Source organism: Chiloscyllium plagiosum, chromosome 3 (assembly GCF_004010195.1).
Source record: "Chiloscyllium plagiosum isolate BGI_BamShark_2017 chromosome 3, ASM401019v2, whole genome shotgun sequence".
Taxonomy (NCBI): Eukaryota; Metazoa; Chordata; class Chondrichthyes; order Orectolobiformes; family Hemiscylliidae; genus Chiloscyllium; species Chiloscyllium plagiosum.
In genome coordinates, this window is record NC_057712.1 from 93,313,551 (window position 1) to 93,330,863 (window position 17,313).

Genomic DNA, 17,313 nt, shown 5'->3' on the forward strand with positions numbered 1-17,313 from the left:
ACTCCACACAGACAGTCGCCTGAGGCTGGAATCGAACCTGGGACCCTGGTGTTGTGAAGCAGTAGTGCTAACCACTGAGCTACTATGCCACCCCATTTAGAAATTAAAAATAAAAATTATCCTGGCTTAAGCAAATGCTTAAGTAAAAGCTGTTTAGTTGAGAATAGCAGAAATTAATTAATTAAGGAAACTGGCTTACATTCTTTTTCTGCACCTGAGCGAACTCTTTAGATTCAGAGCATAATGATAGAGGCATTGCAAAGTGAATTTTGAACAGTGCTGAGAGTTGTGCGAATAATAGAGTTAGGGGAGGAGGGAAAGGAGGTGCTTGCTTGCTTTTTCCAACTTTTCTATCCTTTAGAATTAGTTCTTAGTTCACTACGGAGGAAAAGGTAGTTATCTGCTTAAGATTGAAAATATAATACTGAATTGAAGATTTGATGCATATACGATTGTTTAGTGAGAGGGAGAATTGATGAAAATCAGTGTTAGTAATAAAAGTTCGAGGGGATTTAATGGAGTTAAAGGCTAACAAATTCCAAAGGCCTGATAATCTGCATCCCAGCGTACTAAAGTAAGTGATCCTGGAAATATTCAATGAATTGGTGATCATCTTCCAAAACTCTAATCACTCTGGAGCAATTCTTACAGACTGGAGGATAGCAAGTGTAACTCCACTATTTAATAAAGGAGGAAGAGTAAAAAACTGAATTATAGACCACACATCAGTCGTGAGTAAAGTGCTGGAGACTGTTAGAAAAGATGTGACAGCAGAACACTGGGAAAGCACTAACAGTATTGGATAAAATCATTATGGGTTTATGAAAGGGAAGTTCTGCTGAACTAATCGACAGGAGGTTTTTGAGAATGTAACTAATATAATAGATAACAGAGAGCAGTTGGATGTGATGCATTTCGATTTTAAGAAAGCTTTTGATAAGGTTCCACATGAGAAGCCAGTGGGAAAAAATAAATTAAGTAATACGGATTGAGAATTGGTTGACAGTCTGGAAACAAAGTGGAATTAATGGCGCTTTTCCTGCGGTCTCTTGGGTCTATTATAGGCGATGACCAGTGGTGCACTGCAGAAATCAGTTTTCGGCTCCAACTACTCATGATACATATATAAATTACTTGAATGAGGGAATGAAATGTAGTATTTCCAAGTTTGCTGACACCACAAAACAGGGTGGGGTTGTGAGGAGAATACAAGGAGGCTTCAGAGCAATCTGGATAAGTCATGTGTGTGAACACGTCAGATGTAATATAACATTGATAAATGTGAATCAATACAATTCGGTGTGAAAAATAGAAAGGCAGATTATTATGTAAATGATGATGCATTACAAGTGTGGATGTTCATAAGGATGTTGGGTGCCAGTCAATGAAGTTAGACTGGTGCACGAGCAATTAAAATAGCAAATTACCTCCAAGGTAGTAATCTGATTATTACCTGAGTTTAGAGTAAACTGGCATAGGATAAATAAATTCAAGGCATACATTGTTCAAGTGTAAGACAGGAAGGAAAAAAGTGTGCCAGTACAGAAATACAGCAGTAAATACTGTCAAAGAGGGAAAAAGTGGTAAGGCAAACTTAATGCCTCTTTACCTGAATGTGCTCAGTATTTGAAGCAACATAAATGAATTAATGTCCTAAATCCAGGTAAATGGGTATGATCTCATAGCCATTACAGAGGCAGGATTACATGGAGGTCGAAGCTGAAAACTCATATTCAGGGTGTTTGGCTTTTTTTATGGATAGGTAGAAAGGAAAAATAGTGGGATACAGTTGTTAATAAGGGTTGGAATAAGTGCGATAGCAAGAAGTGATTCTGGATCAGAGAATGTAGAAATCATAAGGTGATGAGAAATAACAAGAGGGAGAATACTACTGGTAGGAGTAGGCTGTATGCCCCCTAACAATTCGTTCAAATTGAGAATAAATCGGGAGACAGTGAGGGCATGTTTTTAAAAAAAGCAATATATCAATCATGAATTTCTTTAATCTTGCAGATTGGGATGGTCAGGTTCATTTATGTTTGGAACTATATCCTGGAACAATCTGTTCTGGATCCACCAAGGGATCAGACTGTTTTGGTTCAGGTGATGTGTAATAAAGCAGGTTTAATATGATGTCAGAAGGAAAGATTCACTAGGAAACAGTGACCATAATATAGTAGAATTTAGGTTTCAAAATGGAATGGAGGAACTTAGGTTATAAACATCTGTATTAAGCTTAAATCAGTGTAAATAACAAGAAATAAGCGCAGAACGAGCTAGAGTGGACTGGGAAAGGGGTTGAGCAGCAAGGTAGCTGAGGAACAGCGGTGGATGTTTAAGAAAATGGTTCATGGCTCACAACAAAGAAACCTCTGAGTGAGAAAGAAGGATGGTATAGGTGGGATAAGTCAATCATGGTTAACTAGGAAAGTTGAGAATAGCGTCAGTTTGAAAGAAAAAGCATACGCTGTGGCAATGATTAGCGGTAAGCTAGACAACATAACGTAAGAACTAAGAGCAGGAGTAAGCAATTCAGCACTTCAAGCCTGCTCTGCCATTTGATCCAATCAAGACTTATCTCATGTTGGCCTCAACTCCGCTTTCCATCAGCCTTCAACATGTTACTAATTTAACTGTCTATTTCTCCCTTAAATTTACTCAATGTCCTGGCATGTCCAAGTTCTGGGGTAGTGAATTTCCTAGATTCACAATCTTTTCAGAGCAATTTCTCCTCATCTCTGTTTTAAAACTACTACCCCTTATCTTAAATCAGTGACCTAGATCCTTTCTATATCTATTTTGTCAATCCTCTTCACCATCTTATATACCTCAATTAAATCTCCTCTCATTCTTCTAAACCCCAAAGTGTATAGAATAAGAGCTTCTGTAGATATTTAAGATGGAATTATCAATGTGAACATTGGTCCTTCAGAAAGTGGTTTTCTGGAATTAATGGAGAATGAGAAGACAGGATAAATCAACAGGTGTTTTGTATCTGCATAATAAAGGATACAAGTAATCCCAGAAATAGCTGTAGATCAGGAAATGAAAGGGAACAGGAAAGCCTAAGCAGAATATTTTCCTTCACCTTGTGTTGAACTTCATTGGAACACTGTAGTAGGTAAAATGTAAATATTAGCATGGGAGCAAGTTGGTTTATATCTTGTAGGACTCTATGTTGAGTTCCATAGATTCAAATTTTGACCTCTGTCTTCCAATATTTCTTTCATCTTCTGCTTTTCTCTGACTATGTTATATTTGTGTCCTGTTACTTTTGTTGCCATCAGATTGGACCCACTCTGTCCTTTTCACATTTTCCAACTCTCTCTTTCCTTTATCACGATTATAACTCCCTCTGTCTTTTGCTCTTGACACCCCCCATAATCTGTTCCTCTTTCTTTCTGCCCCCTGTCAACAGCATAAAAAAGTACCATTTTCCAGTTCCTTTCATTTCTGAAGAAGAGTCCTACTTGGACACAAAATGTTAACTCTGTCTTGTAATCTCCACAGATGCTGTCAGACCTGTTGGGTTTCTCTAGCACTTTGCTTTTATTATTGCTTAACTACTGAAGCAACCCATGTCGATATGCAGCAAGACCTGGACAACCTCTGGGCTTGAGCTGCTAATTGGTAACATGTATGTCATGAACATGCCAGGCAATGGCCATCTCCAGCTAAAGGAAATCTAGCTTTCTCTTATTCTCATGATTATTCTCATGATTTGTCTGCAAGCAGATTGTTCCTTTTGTTTTACAAGAGAGCACATTTCCCTAATTCCCTCTGTTGTGGGTTCTGCCTTCCAAGAACCACAGCACCATGGTAAAGTTAACAACCAGAAGTAAAGTTTATGTCACACACACTAACACATTGAGAGATTGCTTTGCAACATACACAAACATACATGGAGATATAAAATCAGAAAAGGTGAAGAGATTATTCAGTTAGTAACATATTAAGTTGAAATGAAAAGCACAGAGGATTGTCCATTTTTTTAAAGTTGGAATCGAAAAGTCCAAAGTTGATGTTAGTAATCTGGAAGTCCTTTGTCAAGATAGTTAATTGACTTGACAGATGTTGAGTTGGATGCACTTTCTTCTCTATAAAAATGTCTTCAAAGGTTTTATGATTAAAATTTTGCCAAAATGCAACAGCTTCTTCATTGTGTTGATGAAAAGAAAGTTTGCTTTACAGAGCAGGCGAGAGGCTTTGTGTTTGTGGTCCAGAGTTAGGGGTATCTTGCAATGTCGATATTCAGTAGATTATGTATGGATTGTGGCTGACCCCTAAATTGTCTACTGTTTCAGAAACATATTTTTAAAAAGCAGTTGGGTTCAATATGTGGGAATCATCTGAACAATTCTTGGGTATGGTGATGAGGTGGAGAGGAGAAGCAGTTGTTCTCCAGATGAAAGTTTGCATTGTAGATTGCCAGATGTCTATGATCCATTCCACTTACTAAGTTGAAAGTCACAAACACCTCCTGTAAAATGAATATAACATAAAATTCTATTGTGTCAGGGTTTCTCTATTACCTGATTATCTTTGTAGAAAATTATAGCATATTAATGAGCATTCCAGGTCCATCGGCTAGGTACCTAGGAATTGATTGGCTAACATTGAATTTGGAGAGATTTTCTGGAAGATTAATGCCAGGTCCAATGCTGCTTTTAATAGGCATCTTTGTGGGTGGTTTACAATGTTTTAAGCATTTATCCATATATACAGTTAGATAGTTATTTAAATACAATTGGTCATATCTCTGGTCGTGGTAAGCCCATTATAAAAGATCAAGCCTCTTGGCTGAGTGCAGATTAATTAAGCAAATTTTTCTACTTTGTCCATCACAATGTCTTGACCAAAACAAGTCAACTTGCCGACTGATCTGTCCTTTTTAATCATTCTTAAAAGTTGTTACAGATTCCACACCCCTTTTAAAGAAATTGCAAACTTTCTTTGCTTTTCATCTTCCAGACAAAAGACTCAAGTGTTCGTACAAGCATCACTTGATTTACAAATACACAATGGAAATGGCTAATCATTCTGCATTCCACTGAAGAGGGTCATTAGTCGAGCACTTTGATGCCATGCTTGAGTTTGGGTTTAAGACAGACTGGTCAAGGAGAAGGCAAAATCAAGAACTATGTTCAGGCTTAAACTTAAAAGTAACATTATTTATTACACATTAATATTAAATATTGCTATATTTAGAATAATGGTATTACTGATCAGTCTCTGATTTATTGGTACATTAGGTAAGGACTCATTTAACTTTGTGTGTTCATGTCCATGTTGAAGCCTGGTCTGACTCAGCCCACTGTGTGTTATTTATACTCAGTGAGATGTGGCTCCGTGCAGGGCCCTGAACCCCTTACACAACAGAGGACTCATGTAACAGAGAAAGTAAATGAACATGCACTTGAGAACTCAATTTAGAAATTTGATTGTATGATCAAATGATTGTATTTGATTGAAAAGATGTGTATTTTCAAAATGGGTCATTAATTAGTTTTAAAATGAATTTTTGTCCCCTTTTGCCCAAGTGAAATGCACATTTCAGAGCTACAGGATGAAATTGATGGTAAAGAAAAGAACATCCCTCACAGAAAATTGAGTTCTGAGGTAGAAGAGATAAACAATGATGAAAAAGTGAGACGTAAGCAAGAGAAGAAAAAACAAAGACCAAAAAGAAAGAAGACCAAGAAAATGAAAAAAGGTATGCAAATTTCAAGTGAATAGTTTTAAAAGTGCGTTATAGAACTTGGTGCAGCAATATTTTTGAATAAGTATATATGTTGATATCTCATTAAAAGGTATTTTAGTAAAGATATGGTGAAAAAATTGATAATATTTTATGTTTGAAAAAAGTTGGTATAATTTTATAAAGTTTAAACTAAATTATTTCTTTTATATGGAAAAATTTAGCCCAAATTTATTGACTGAGCAATATCTTCTGGTATTGAATATACTGTAAGTTGGATTAGTGTCATCTCAGCTCCCAATAGTCCAGAACATAAACATATCTTTTCACTTAGCAGGAGTAAATTACTGTACTGAAAACAAGAAATGCTGGAGATCACAGCAGGTCATACAGCATTGATTGGAGAGAGAGAGAGAACAAGCTAATGTTTCAAGTCTAGATGACTCTTTATCAGTTAGTGTCAGGCTACTAAATTCGGAATTGCTCTTGCTTTCTGAAAATCGCTTTGACTGGTTTGGAAGTGGAAAGGTTACAGGAATGGTGGTATGTAAAATAGAAGTGCTACAGTACACACTGCTATGCATGGGATTAAGAGATAATGTTCAATGTAGAAGAAACTTTATTTTGTAGATACTTAGGTGGTGCCAATCTAGGAATGTTTGGTGCTAACACTTTGGGCATGATTTTTAATTCCCAGTGGAGTTGGTTGTGGATGTGATTTAAGAATTGTGTTTCAGGAAGCACTTCTGGATCCCAATCCTTCCACTTCATTCAACATTTCTTAAAAAAAAGCAGGAGTCAGAAACAGGAAGCCTTCTTACTTCCAATTAACTTGTCATTAGGGAGCTTGTTAATAGACAAGCTAAATAGATAATAGAAATATCCCATCTTCTCCCTGTTAATGAACATAAAACAGTCTGTTGTATGTTAGTACACAGGTATCAGTTTAACGTCGATAGACCTAAAAATTTATTTACGTTTGATAGAAACTATCTTTAGGTGATGGATCTTGCATCAGCCATATGTTAATGTATTTTCAGTTGCTGCTGCTAGCCCTACTTTCTTTATTTAGGTTCAGGCAGCGTGCATTGGACCAAATCATGTCTGTCATCTACATTTACCACTCTTCCTCTGGCAGCCTGTGCTCCCTGAAGAGGCTTGGTACCACTAATTATGTGCCTGAAATTGCCTCCAGCCCAATTAGTATTTATATTTCAATTAAACGTGTAAGTAACATAAAAGGTTGGGAAATTATCAAAACAAAAGCTTCCAAATCTGTCTTTGGGAAAAGATTCCAGTTCCCAAAATTATTGTTCCTTTTTTGTATTCACATTCATGGGAGAGTATTTTTTTTAAATGTGTTCATTCATGGGACAATTTTAAATTGGCCACCTATTTCACATCGCAACTAATTTTGCTTTCTAGCAATACAAGTTAAAACCACTCAAAAGTAAGAGGCATTTCCTCATTTTAGAATCATTTGCTTGATGGTAGGAAAACTGAATGAAGTGATTGCCAAAGTCAGAATGAAAATATCTTGTTATTTTAGGTCATGCTCTATTTTCTTTGCTTTTAATGTGAAATATGATTTGGAAAGTGACTTAATGCACTATGACAAAGCTTTGGCCAACTCTTACACTTGTCTTTTAGGTTTTTGTGTAAAATAATTTCAAAAATGATTTTTAGTTTTGAACATGTACATTTGGCAGCTCCAAATTCCCTATAAAACCTACACATTGAACATTGCAAATTGTGTAGGGGTCTAATTCTACTGCTGCTCCTGATGAACACAGGACCTCATAGATGCTCAGCCCTGAGCTGCTAGATCTGTTTGAAGTCTGTCCAATTTAGAACGGTGACTGTACCACACAACACAATGCACTGTTTCATATTGTGTAGAATAATTCTCCCTGATAGGGTCGCTTATTGGTTATGCTACTGGACTAGTAATTCAGAAGTCCAGAAAGCTAATTGGCAGAAATCTGTAAGTTCAAACCCTCACCATGGGGTTCCTTCAGTGTCACAAAGCTAGTCCCTTTTTTCTAAAAGCTGTGCCTTGGCTCAAGGAGTCTCTGTCCTTGATTTTTTTCAGAAGGATAATAAACTGGGCCTGGCTCCGATCAGTCTGGTTTGGTACAGAGATGAAAAGGATTTTGAGAGGTCTTTTGTTTATATCTAAACAGATGAGACTTCAGCCAAAGTGATCATGTTTTAGAAGCGACCTGTAAAATGAAAGATGAGTGGTTAGCTGTCTAGCTGAGCAGTTTTAGTTCAGTCTTGAACTGTTTGGAAGTTCAACAGGGAGCTGTGTGAAAGCTCCCTCTCTCTTTTCTGCCCTTCAACTTCAACCTGTAAGCATGGGTTCCATTTATAGAACATAGAAGAATACAGCGCAGTACAGGCCCTTTGGCCCTCGATGTTGCGCCGATCCAAGCCCACCTAACCTATACTAAACCACTATCCTCCATATACCTATCCAATGCCCGCTTAAATGCCCATAAAGAGGGAGAGTCCACCACTGCTACTGGCAGGGCATTCCATGAACTTACGACTCGCTGAGTGAAGAACCTACCCCTAACTTCAGTCCTATATCTACCCCCCCTTAATTTAAAGCTATGCCCCCTTGTAATACCCGACTCCATACGCGGGAAAAGGTTCACACTGTCAACCCTATCTAACCCCCTAATCATCTTGTACACTAGGTTTTTAAAGGGAGTTTGCTTATTTGGACTGTTGTGTATATTCGGAACAGCATAATTAAGACTACTTGGATAAGCTGAGTTCTGTAGGGGTTCTTTATTCTGTTCTTTGTGTTATTTTGTGAATAAATTTTTGTCTGTTTTAAAATCTCATAATCAACCTAGCTATCATTCTCCAGGTAATTTTCACTGTACACTTACCAAAACAAATTGCAAAGTTATGGTCTGGGGCTGCCTGCTTAAGAATGTTTTTAAGTGCTCTGGCCTAGTCCATAACATCAGTTTCTGATCATCACATAGTTGTTATGTCGACGATGTCCCATGTGCTTATTGAGAATGCCTTACATCGTGTTGTGTGACATTATCACTGTTCTAATTTGGACAGACTTCAAACAGATCTAACAACTCAAAACTAAGCATCCATGAGGCCTGGTAGGCCATCAGCAGCAGAATTAGACTCCAATGCAATCTATAACCTCATGGCCTGGCATTACGACCAATCAGGCAATCAACCCTGGTTCAATGAAGAGTGCAGGCAGCTATGCCAAGAGCAGCACCAGGCATACCTAAAAATGAAATGTCAACCCGAAGCCACTTATGTAACAAACAACATGAGCAGCAAGTGATGGATAAAGCTAAACAATCCCACAAAGATCAGATCCAAAATCTGCAGCCCTGATTCGTCCAGTCATGAATGATAATAGCCAATTAAACATCTCGCTGGAGGAGGAAACTCCACAAATATCCCCATCTTCAGTGAATGCAGATCCCAGCATATCAATGCAAAAGATATGGCTGAAGTATTCAAAGAACCAAAAGGTCTGTTTCCATGCTGTACATTTCTATGACTCTATGACCAGTCTTTAAAGAAAAGTGCTGTGTGGATGAGCCATCTCCTCCAGAGGTCCTCAGCATCCCAAGTGCCAACCTTCAGCCAATGGAGTTCACTCTACATGACATCAAAATGTGATTAGAAGCACTTGATGCTGAAAGTAAGGCTATTGACCCTCACAACACACTTGCTTGGGACCACATGCACAAACATTCACATCCTTCCAAATCTGCTTCCATCTAGAAGGACTAGGGCAATAGATTCATGGGTACACCACCACCTGCAAGTTCCCTTCAAGTGACTAATCATTCTGACTTGGGGAATTATATCATCATTCCTTTAGTGTCCTTGGCTTAAACATTTGGAATTCCCTTGCTAACGGCATTATGGGTCTACCTACATGGACTACTGCAGGACAAGGAGGCTGCTCACCACTATACTTCTGGAGGGCAACTAGGGATGGCCAGTGAATGCTTGCTCAGTCAGTGATGTCCACATCACATGCCTGAATAAACTAAGTCTGAGATGAAAAGCTTGTATTAGTAATGTCTTTCACATTGTTGCATAGTCTCATCTAATTCACAAATATCTTTCAATAGAGATTCAGCCGTTCTTATTCATTTGAACTCCACCTGATTCCAGATGGATGTTCATGTGGCTGATTTACAATATTTCTATGAAACGGTTTGAGTAGCTCATCACGACAACATTCTGTACCTGATTCAAGAATAGGCAATAAGCCTGCTTCCTGTGAATGGGTAGTGTTTTTTTTTAAAGAAAGCTAATGGCCTGCTTGTAATTAATAAAATTCAAATAAGTTTAGAATGGATTCAAAAGTTGAAAGTTTAACATTGACATTCTGAAAATTATTCCAGATAGTTCAAATATCTAAATATTTGAAGGATGAAACAGGAATGTAATAGGAAATACATTGAATACATCTCCCAACATTTGCCCACAATAATTAGAAAGTCTTGTGAGTGCAAGTGGCATAGTCTTATACCTGTTTCTCCAAATTATATAATGGCAGGGCACCAAAGGAAGCCTGATGAAGGGCTTTTGCCCGAAACATCGATTTTCCTGCTTCTCGGATGCTGCCTGACTTGTGCTTTTCCAGCACCACTCTGATCTAAACCAAAGGAAGCCATTCAGTCCATTGTGTCTGTGCTGCTGTTTGATAAAGTTGTTTCACTGTAGCTCTGAAACTTTACCTCCTTCAAGATTTCTCCTATTTTTTGCCAACCACCTTGAATCTATGTCCTCTGGTTACCAACCGTTCTGTCACAAGGAAGCTTCTCCTTAGTAACGCTATCAAAATCCCCTCAATCAGATTTCCTATAAATGTTCTCATTACAACAACCCTGATACAATACTGCATCCTTTCTAAAACCTTCTTCCCAAATTCTTTTAAAGTATGACGCCCAGAGTTTGCCACAGTTCACCACCTGAGGCTTCTTTCATGTTTTATAAAGGTTTGTGCCCTTTGCTGTGTTGATAAAGCCAAGGATTATGTATGCCTTTTCAATAGTGCTTTCAAACTGTCATCAAGTTAATTTATTGTTTTATTTGTGTGCCTTTTTAAAAGTTGTTTTTGTGGTAAAACGATCAACTCAAAGATACTATCTGCCATAGATTTTACCAAATAATTAATATGATATAATTCACTTTTGAGGGCATATTTTTGAAATTAATGCAATTGCTTCAGCTGGATAAATGTGTAACACATTTGACAAATTGAAATTTCAATTACCCAGCAAACGCTTCCTTTTACATGTGTAATTAAAGTGAAATGCATTCATTAAACTAGCACCAGTAGGTGTCTCTGTTGTCATGTATTTGTGAGATTTTCCACACAGGAAATTGGCAGTCTTCTCTCGATATGGGGTCAATGCTTTGAAAAATATTCCAGCAGTAATAGGAATTCTCATTATAAAGATGTACTTACTTACCAACAGTAACAGATGTAGGTGGATTAGCCATGGGAAATGTAGGGCCACAGGGATAGAGTCAGAGGGTGGGTCTGGGTGGGATGCTCTTTAGAGGGTCGGTATGGACTTGCTTCTATATTCTATGTACTATGTCTAGCTGATGTGATAGTTTATTTACACGTTAAAAATATTATATCCTGCCATTTTTGGTGTCATCCATTAGCTCAGATTCTAGCTGTGAATACAATTACAGAAACTGACTACTTAGTGCTGCAGTCACATATGTATTGGTTTTCTAAGGTGATTATAAACAGGAGGACATCTCTAACTTCATTTTAATTCTTTTCAATTTTAATATTTTAGGTTTTGTCACACTGTATTGCCATGTTTTGTCATCTCGCTGATTCAGCTTTCCCCATCTTGCCACTATTCCAGACCTCTTTTCCCAAAGGACCTTTTATAAAGTGTCGTAAGCGTGTCAGTGATTGTATATTCCACAGCCTATTCAAAGGTGTTTGGTTTCTGTGGTTGCTTCTTTCTGAAGCAATGATTAATTTACCGACGTTGATTATGGACATGATTATTCAGACATAAAAAAGACAAGTATTGGAGTCTCTAGAGAGAATCAGAAGAAAGAAATAGATCAGGAAAGCCAGAAGAAGGAACATTCTTAGGGGTATAGTCAGAAAAGGGGAATATTGGACCAAGTAAAGAAATCAAGACCAGTGAGAGTTCAAACAGAGAGAACATCTGAAAATAAAGAAGGCTAAGAGATTTTGGGCAAAGGGAATTGGAAAAACGCAGCCTGACAATGGGAAATGAGAAATAAGCAGACTGAGAAATACATATTTCAAAACAGAAAAAGAGGTTGTGACACTAGTAAAGGCAATTCATGATACAAAGCAGAAAAATATTGCAGTGACATATAAATCGACTTAAAAAACATTCACACACATCAAGAAAATAAGAATAGCGACCCACTGTGACCCGCTGTCTCAAATCTATGATGATACTATTCGAGATTAAGCTATAAGCTGATAATGTCACAGTAAAAAGTACAAAGATCAGTGTATATTCACATTTGGTTTTAAAAGAAAGAGTCCTGAGACATTGCACAATTGAAGATGTAGTGATTACATTAATGGAATTAGAATAATTAAGGACATAGCCTTAATGTTGAAAATTGCAACTCATCTATCACTGGATAATCAATAATAATAAACAAAGAACTGAGGATGGTAGAGATCTGAAACACATAAAAACAGAAATTCCTGAAGAAATTCAGTAAGTCTGACAGCATCTGTGGAGAGAAAGAAAGTTATAATTTCAAGAGCAGTAACCTTCAGAATTAATAGTTAGTTGAAGATTGCATTTATGCTGATGGCAGGGGAAAGAAGTGAGCAGGTAGATGAAGAGAGGGAGAGAGAGAAAAAAGGTTAGACAGATGTAGGGATTGAGATAGTTAGTCAGGGAAGGAAAGAAGCTAGACAGAAGGCTCTTGGGGTACAGGAGTAGTGTCCCTGGCTCTGAAGCAAGAGGCCCAGATACAAGTCACATCTGCTTCAAAGGTAATACATTGTGAAAATACGTTGCAAGGAAGAAATAAGAAATTCACTAATGGATATGTACAGGTTAGGTGAATGGGCCAAAATTTGGCATAAAACGTTACATGTGGATACATGTAAACTTATCCATTTTGGTTGGAGGAATAGAGAGGTAACTTGTTATCTAAATGGAGAAAAACTTCAGAGCTCTTCAATGCAGAGGGATCTCAGTATCCTTGCATATGAATCGCAGAAAACTAGTATGCAAGTTTGGCAGGTAATAAAGAAGGCGAATGGAATTTTGGCAAAGGAATAGAGTATAAAATTTGGAAAGTGTTGTTGCAACTATGCAAGACATTTGTGTGACCACAGCTGGAATATTGTGTACAATTTTGGTCCCGTTACAAAAAGAGAGATGCAGTTATATTTAAAGTAGTTCAGAGGAGTTTCGCTAGATTGATTCCAGAGATATGGAGCTTGTCTTAGGGAGAGAGAGAGAGAGAACATTTTAAGCCTGTGTTCTTTGGAGTTCAGAAAATGAGATGAGATCGGATTGAGGCATACAAGATGCTAAAGGCGACTGATGAAGTAGATGTGAAGTGAATGTTTTCCCATGGGATAATTTAAAATAAGAGGTTGTAGTTTAAGGATAAGGGGTAGCAGTTTCAAAACAGAATTAAGGAGAAATTACTTCTCTCAAAGAGTCATAGATTTGTGTAATTCACTATCCCAGAGTGCAGTGGATGTTGGGACATAGAGTAAACTTAAGGAGTGGATAGATAGATTTTTGTTTAGTAATGGGTTGAAGAGTTGCAGAGAGCGGGCAGGCAAGTGCACATGAGGCCGAGATAAGATCAGCCATGACCGTATGAAATGGTGGAGTACGCTCAAGGTGCTGAATTGCCTACTCCCGTTCCTAGTTCTTATGTCCCGTCGGTGATTACGGAGGCTATGAGTCAGTAAGAATTATTCGGCTGTGCTGAAGAAACACTTCCTGAAGTGTCTGAGTACATAGTAGGCATGGAAGGAGGCAGTTGTACTCTAAAATTATCTAAAATTAAATTCGATATTGAGTCCTGAAGGCTGTAATGTCCCAAACTGAAGATGAGGTGTTGCTCTTCCACCTTGTTTTGAGTCTTGCTGGAACACTTCAGAAGGCCCGAGACAGAATACGGCTAGGGAACATGCTGTTGTGAAGTGGCAGGCAACTAGAAGCTTGGGATCATTTTCACAAACAAGTGTAGGTGTTCAGCAAAGCAGTTACCCAGTCTATGTTTCGTCTCCCAGTGTAGAGGAATCTGCATTGTAAGCGATAGAATACAATAGATACTTACAGAATATTGAGAGGCCTGGATGGAATAGATGTGGATATGTTTCCACTAGTCGGAGGGCACAACCTCAGAGTGGAGGGACAACCTTTTAGAACTGAAATATGGAGGGATTTCTTCAGCCAGAGAATGGAGAATTTGTTGAACTTATTGCTAGAGAAGGCTGAGGAGGCCGAGTCATTGAGTGTACTTAAGACAGAGATAGACAGATTCGTGATTAGTTAGAGGACGAAGGGTTACAGGGAGAATGCAGGATAATAGGGTTGAGAAACATATTAGCCACAATCAAAGGGCAGAGCAGACCCAATGGGCTGAATAGTGTAATTCTGCTTCTGTATCTTATGGTCTTGATGACTATGTTGTGTGAAGTGCAGGTAAGTTGCTGCTTCACCTGAAAAGTGTACATGGGCCCTTGGATAGTGAGGCAAGTGAAGATAAGTGGGCATGTGTTGCACTTTCTGTCATTCCATGGGAAGGGGCTGCACAGTTATGGGAGTGGAGGAGAAGTGGACCACAATGTTCCAGAGGAAATAGTCCCAAAGGAACCCTGACAGGGAATGGCACTATCTTGCTGGAGGTGGCGAACATGATGGCGTATAGTCCTTCTTATGTGAAGGCTGGTGAAGTGAAAGTGAGGACCAGGGCACCTTATTATTGTGCAGGAAGGAAGAAAAGGGGTGTAGGCAGAAGTGCAGTAAATGGGTCACCATTTGAGGAAAAAGATGAACATTTCTGAGGCTGGCCCATGAAAGGTGGCATCATCAGAACAATGCAACAGAGATGAAGAACCGGGAGAATGGAATGAAGTCTTTACAGGAAGCAAGGTGTGAGGACATATAGTCAAGGTAACTGTGGGAATTGATGGGTTTGTAATGGATATTGGTGACCAGCTTATTTTCAGAAATGTAAACAGCGATGTCAATGGAAGGGAGAAATCAAAGATGGACCAGATGAAGGTGTGAACAGGGTACAAATTAGATGCAAAATTGATAATTTTTTTCCAATTCCAGATGAGAAGGGGAAGCTGCACCAATTATATCATTAATGTCATTGAAAGAGTTGTGAGGAGGGGCCCAAAAAGGACTGGAAAAGGAAAGTTCCACATGACCTACAAAGGGTACCCATAGCTATACCTTCGGGTAATCAAAGCTGTCTAACAATTCAGAAAAGCTGTGCTGTTTGGGTAATTTTTATATTAATTCCTCTGCCTCTTTATCTTGCCAATATTCCAAAAAAAATCTTCAAAATTCATCCCTGAATTGTTCAGTCAACCTCTCACAGATTTATCATCTGTGAAGCATCCTGGATACTTTTGTGTTAGAATCATTATTTTTGATTCCCTTGTTAATATTTGAGAATGCAGCTTTTAACTGTGGGTGTTGATGATATTTGAGGTCTGCCCAGTGTCATGACTGGGGGAGACAACAGTGGTGGGGACTTGAGCGGTCATTTTAGGAGTTACAATGTGAGGGATTCAGTTTTGGAAGAGGGTAGGTAGCAGTAATTAATCTGTGACCTTGTCTTAGTATTTGCAAACTGGATGGTGGTTCGAAGTGCAGTCCTGCACTTTGGAGATGTAGCTAGGAGGCATTGAGAGTTATGTACCCAACATTGCCATATTAGGAGGATAAGGGTGGAAGATGTAATTAGAAATAAATGAAATTAATGAGTTGATAGTAACAGAAAATGTGTAAATAGGCATGAGAAGAAAATTATATAGGAAGTAGGTATTCCTTTACATAGCATGTACACATTATACAAATGTACAATAGTTAATAGCTTATTGTTTATTCCTAATATCTCAGCATCACTGGCTATCCCTAATTGTCTTTGGGTAAATGATGGTGATCGTCCCCCTTGAATTGCTACAGATTATCTGTTGTTGGTAAACTCTCAGAGCTAGTATTCTGGGATTTTGATCCAATTGCAACATTCTATTGGATCTCTGCTTATGTGGAAGATTTTTAGTTACCAGAAAGAAAATAGCTCATTGTAGTTAGCAAAAATTGTTTATAACTTACATCTTTTTTTTTACAATTTGCTTGAATATTATATTTTTAATAACAAACCACTGGGTCATTGATCCATTTTGCAGCATTACAGAAAAGGTAAGAGTTCAGGCTTTACGAGTTTCTAATATCAGCCTTACTATTGGGAAGGGAGAGGTATGAAAATAAGGGGCTGAACTGGGGAAAGGTTAAATGATTTTGAGGGCTTTAATGCACCTTCTGTATATTCTTTAAAAAATATAATTGTAATAAGTATATTTCTCTGTTAGTAACAGAAGAAATGGAGTCAAAAGAAGAGATAATGCATGAAACAGATCCAGAGCTAGAGACTGCACTTCAGCAGCAGAAGCCAAAGTATGTGACTGATGAAGATCTGGTCCTTGGTGTATATATCCACAGAGCAGACCTATTAAAAACAGACATTCTGACGTCGCATCCCTCAGTAAAAGTTCATGTTATTGACGAAATGTCAGGGCAATATGTAAAGAAAGAACACAGGTAAGATGCAAAGCTTTAAAAATAATCTGCGTCAAATGATGCATAGATTGACTTGGTGATTCAAACTGCAAATAAATGTTCTACATAATGTATACTTAGATATTTGTAAAATGGCATAAAAACTTCAATGCAATTTAGTATTTTGCAAAAGAAAAAGGTTTTGTTGAGAACCTTTCATGTTATCAGGGTGCTCCAAATATTTTTAAAGTGATTTATTTATGTTTGAAATGTAGTCACTCTTAAAGTGACTCTTAAAATCTGCACAGTGAAATACAGAGGAACCTCGATTATCCAAACGAGATGAGTGGGCACTATTTCTCTTGGATAATTGATTATTCGGTTAATTGATTCAATGCCTCTCCTCTGGGACTCTGAGTTTTCTGAAGTTTCCTTTCTCCTCGCTCTGCCTGCTTTGCTCCCTCTCTATCTCAGAGTTTGTTTCTGAGCAGACACACTTGTGTGTAAGGGACCTGCAGCACTGCTGAAGCTTCCAGCCCCCCACCCAATCAGTTCAATGGGATTGTTACAGCGAGCATTTGCTAAAGCCTGCTCCCCGTTCAGGAGACTAGGCAGCAGCACACTTCGTGCAGGAGTCCCAATCTCCGGGAGCCCCAACCTCTGCCCCACCATGTGCATCCCTAGCCCCGTCCAACCCCACCACCCTGAACCCCGTCCAACACCGTCCCCGTCTGACCCTTCCAACACATTCCAACCCTGCACCCCCATCCACCCCACCCACTGTCTGACCCCACCCCACCCCTGTCCCCTGTCTGCCTG

The 17,313-nt window shown here is 38.4% G+C and overlaps 1 protein-coding gene across 7 annotated transcripts in view; it reads left to right on the plus strand.

Moving 5' to 3' along the window:
* ahi1 (Abelson helper integration site 1) overlaps positions 1 to 17,313 on the plus strand; it is a 279,823-nt gene that overhangs the window by 54,275 nt on the left and 208,235 nt on the right. For all 7 annotated transcript variants that reach the window (XR_006311028.1, XM_043686158.1, XM_043686143.1 and 4 more), the window contains 2 exons: positions 5,541 to 5,713; positions 16,308 to 16,536. Coding sequence is in view for 6 of the 7 variants with exons in the window: in XM_043686158.1 (XP_043542093.1) it covers positions 5,541 to 5,713; positions 16,308 to 16,536 (402 nt within the window). In the remaining variant the exon portion in view is untranslated. The remainder of the gene's footprint in view (positions 1 to 5,540; positions 5,714 to 16,307; positions 16,537 to 17,313) is intronic.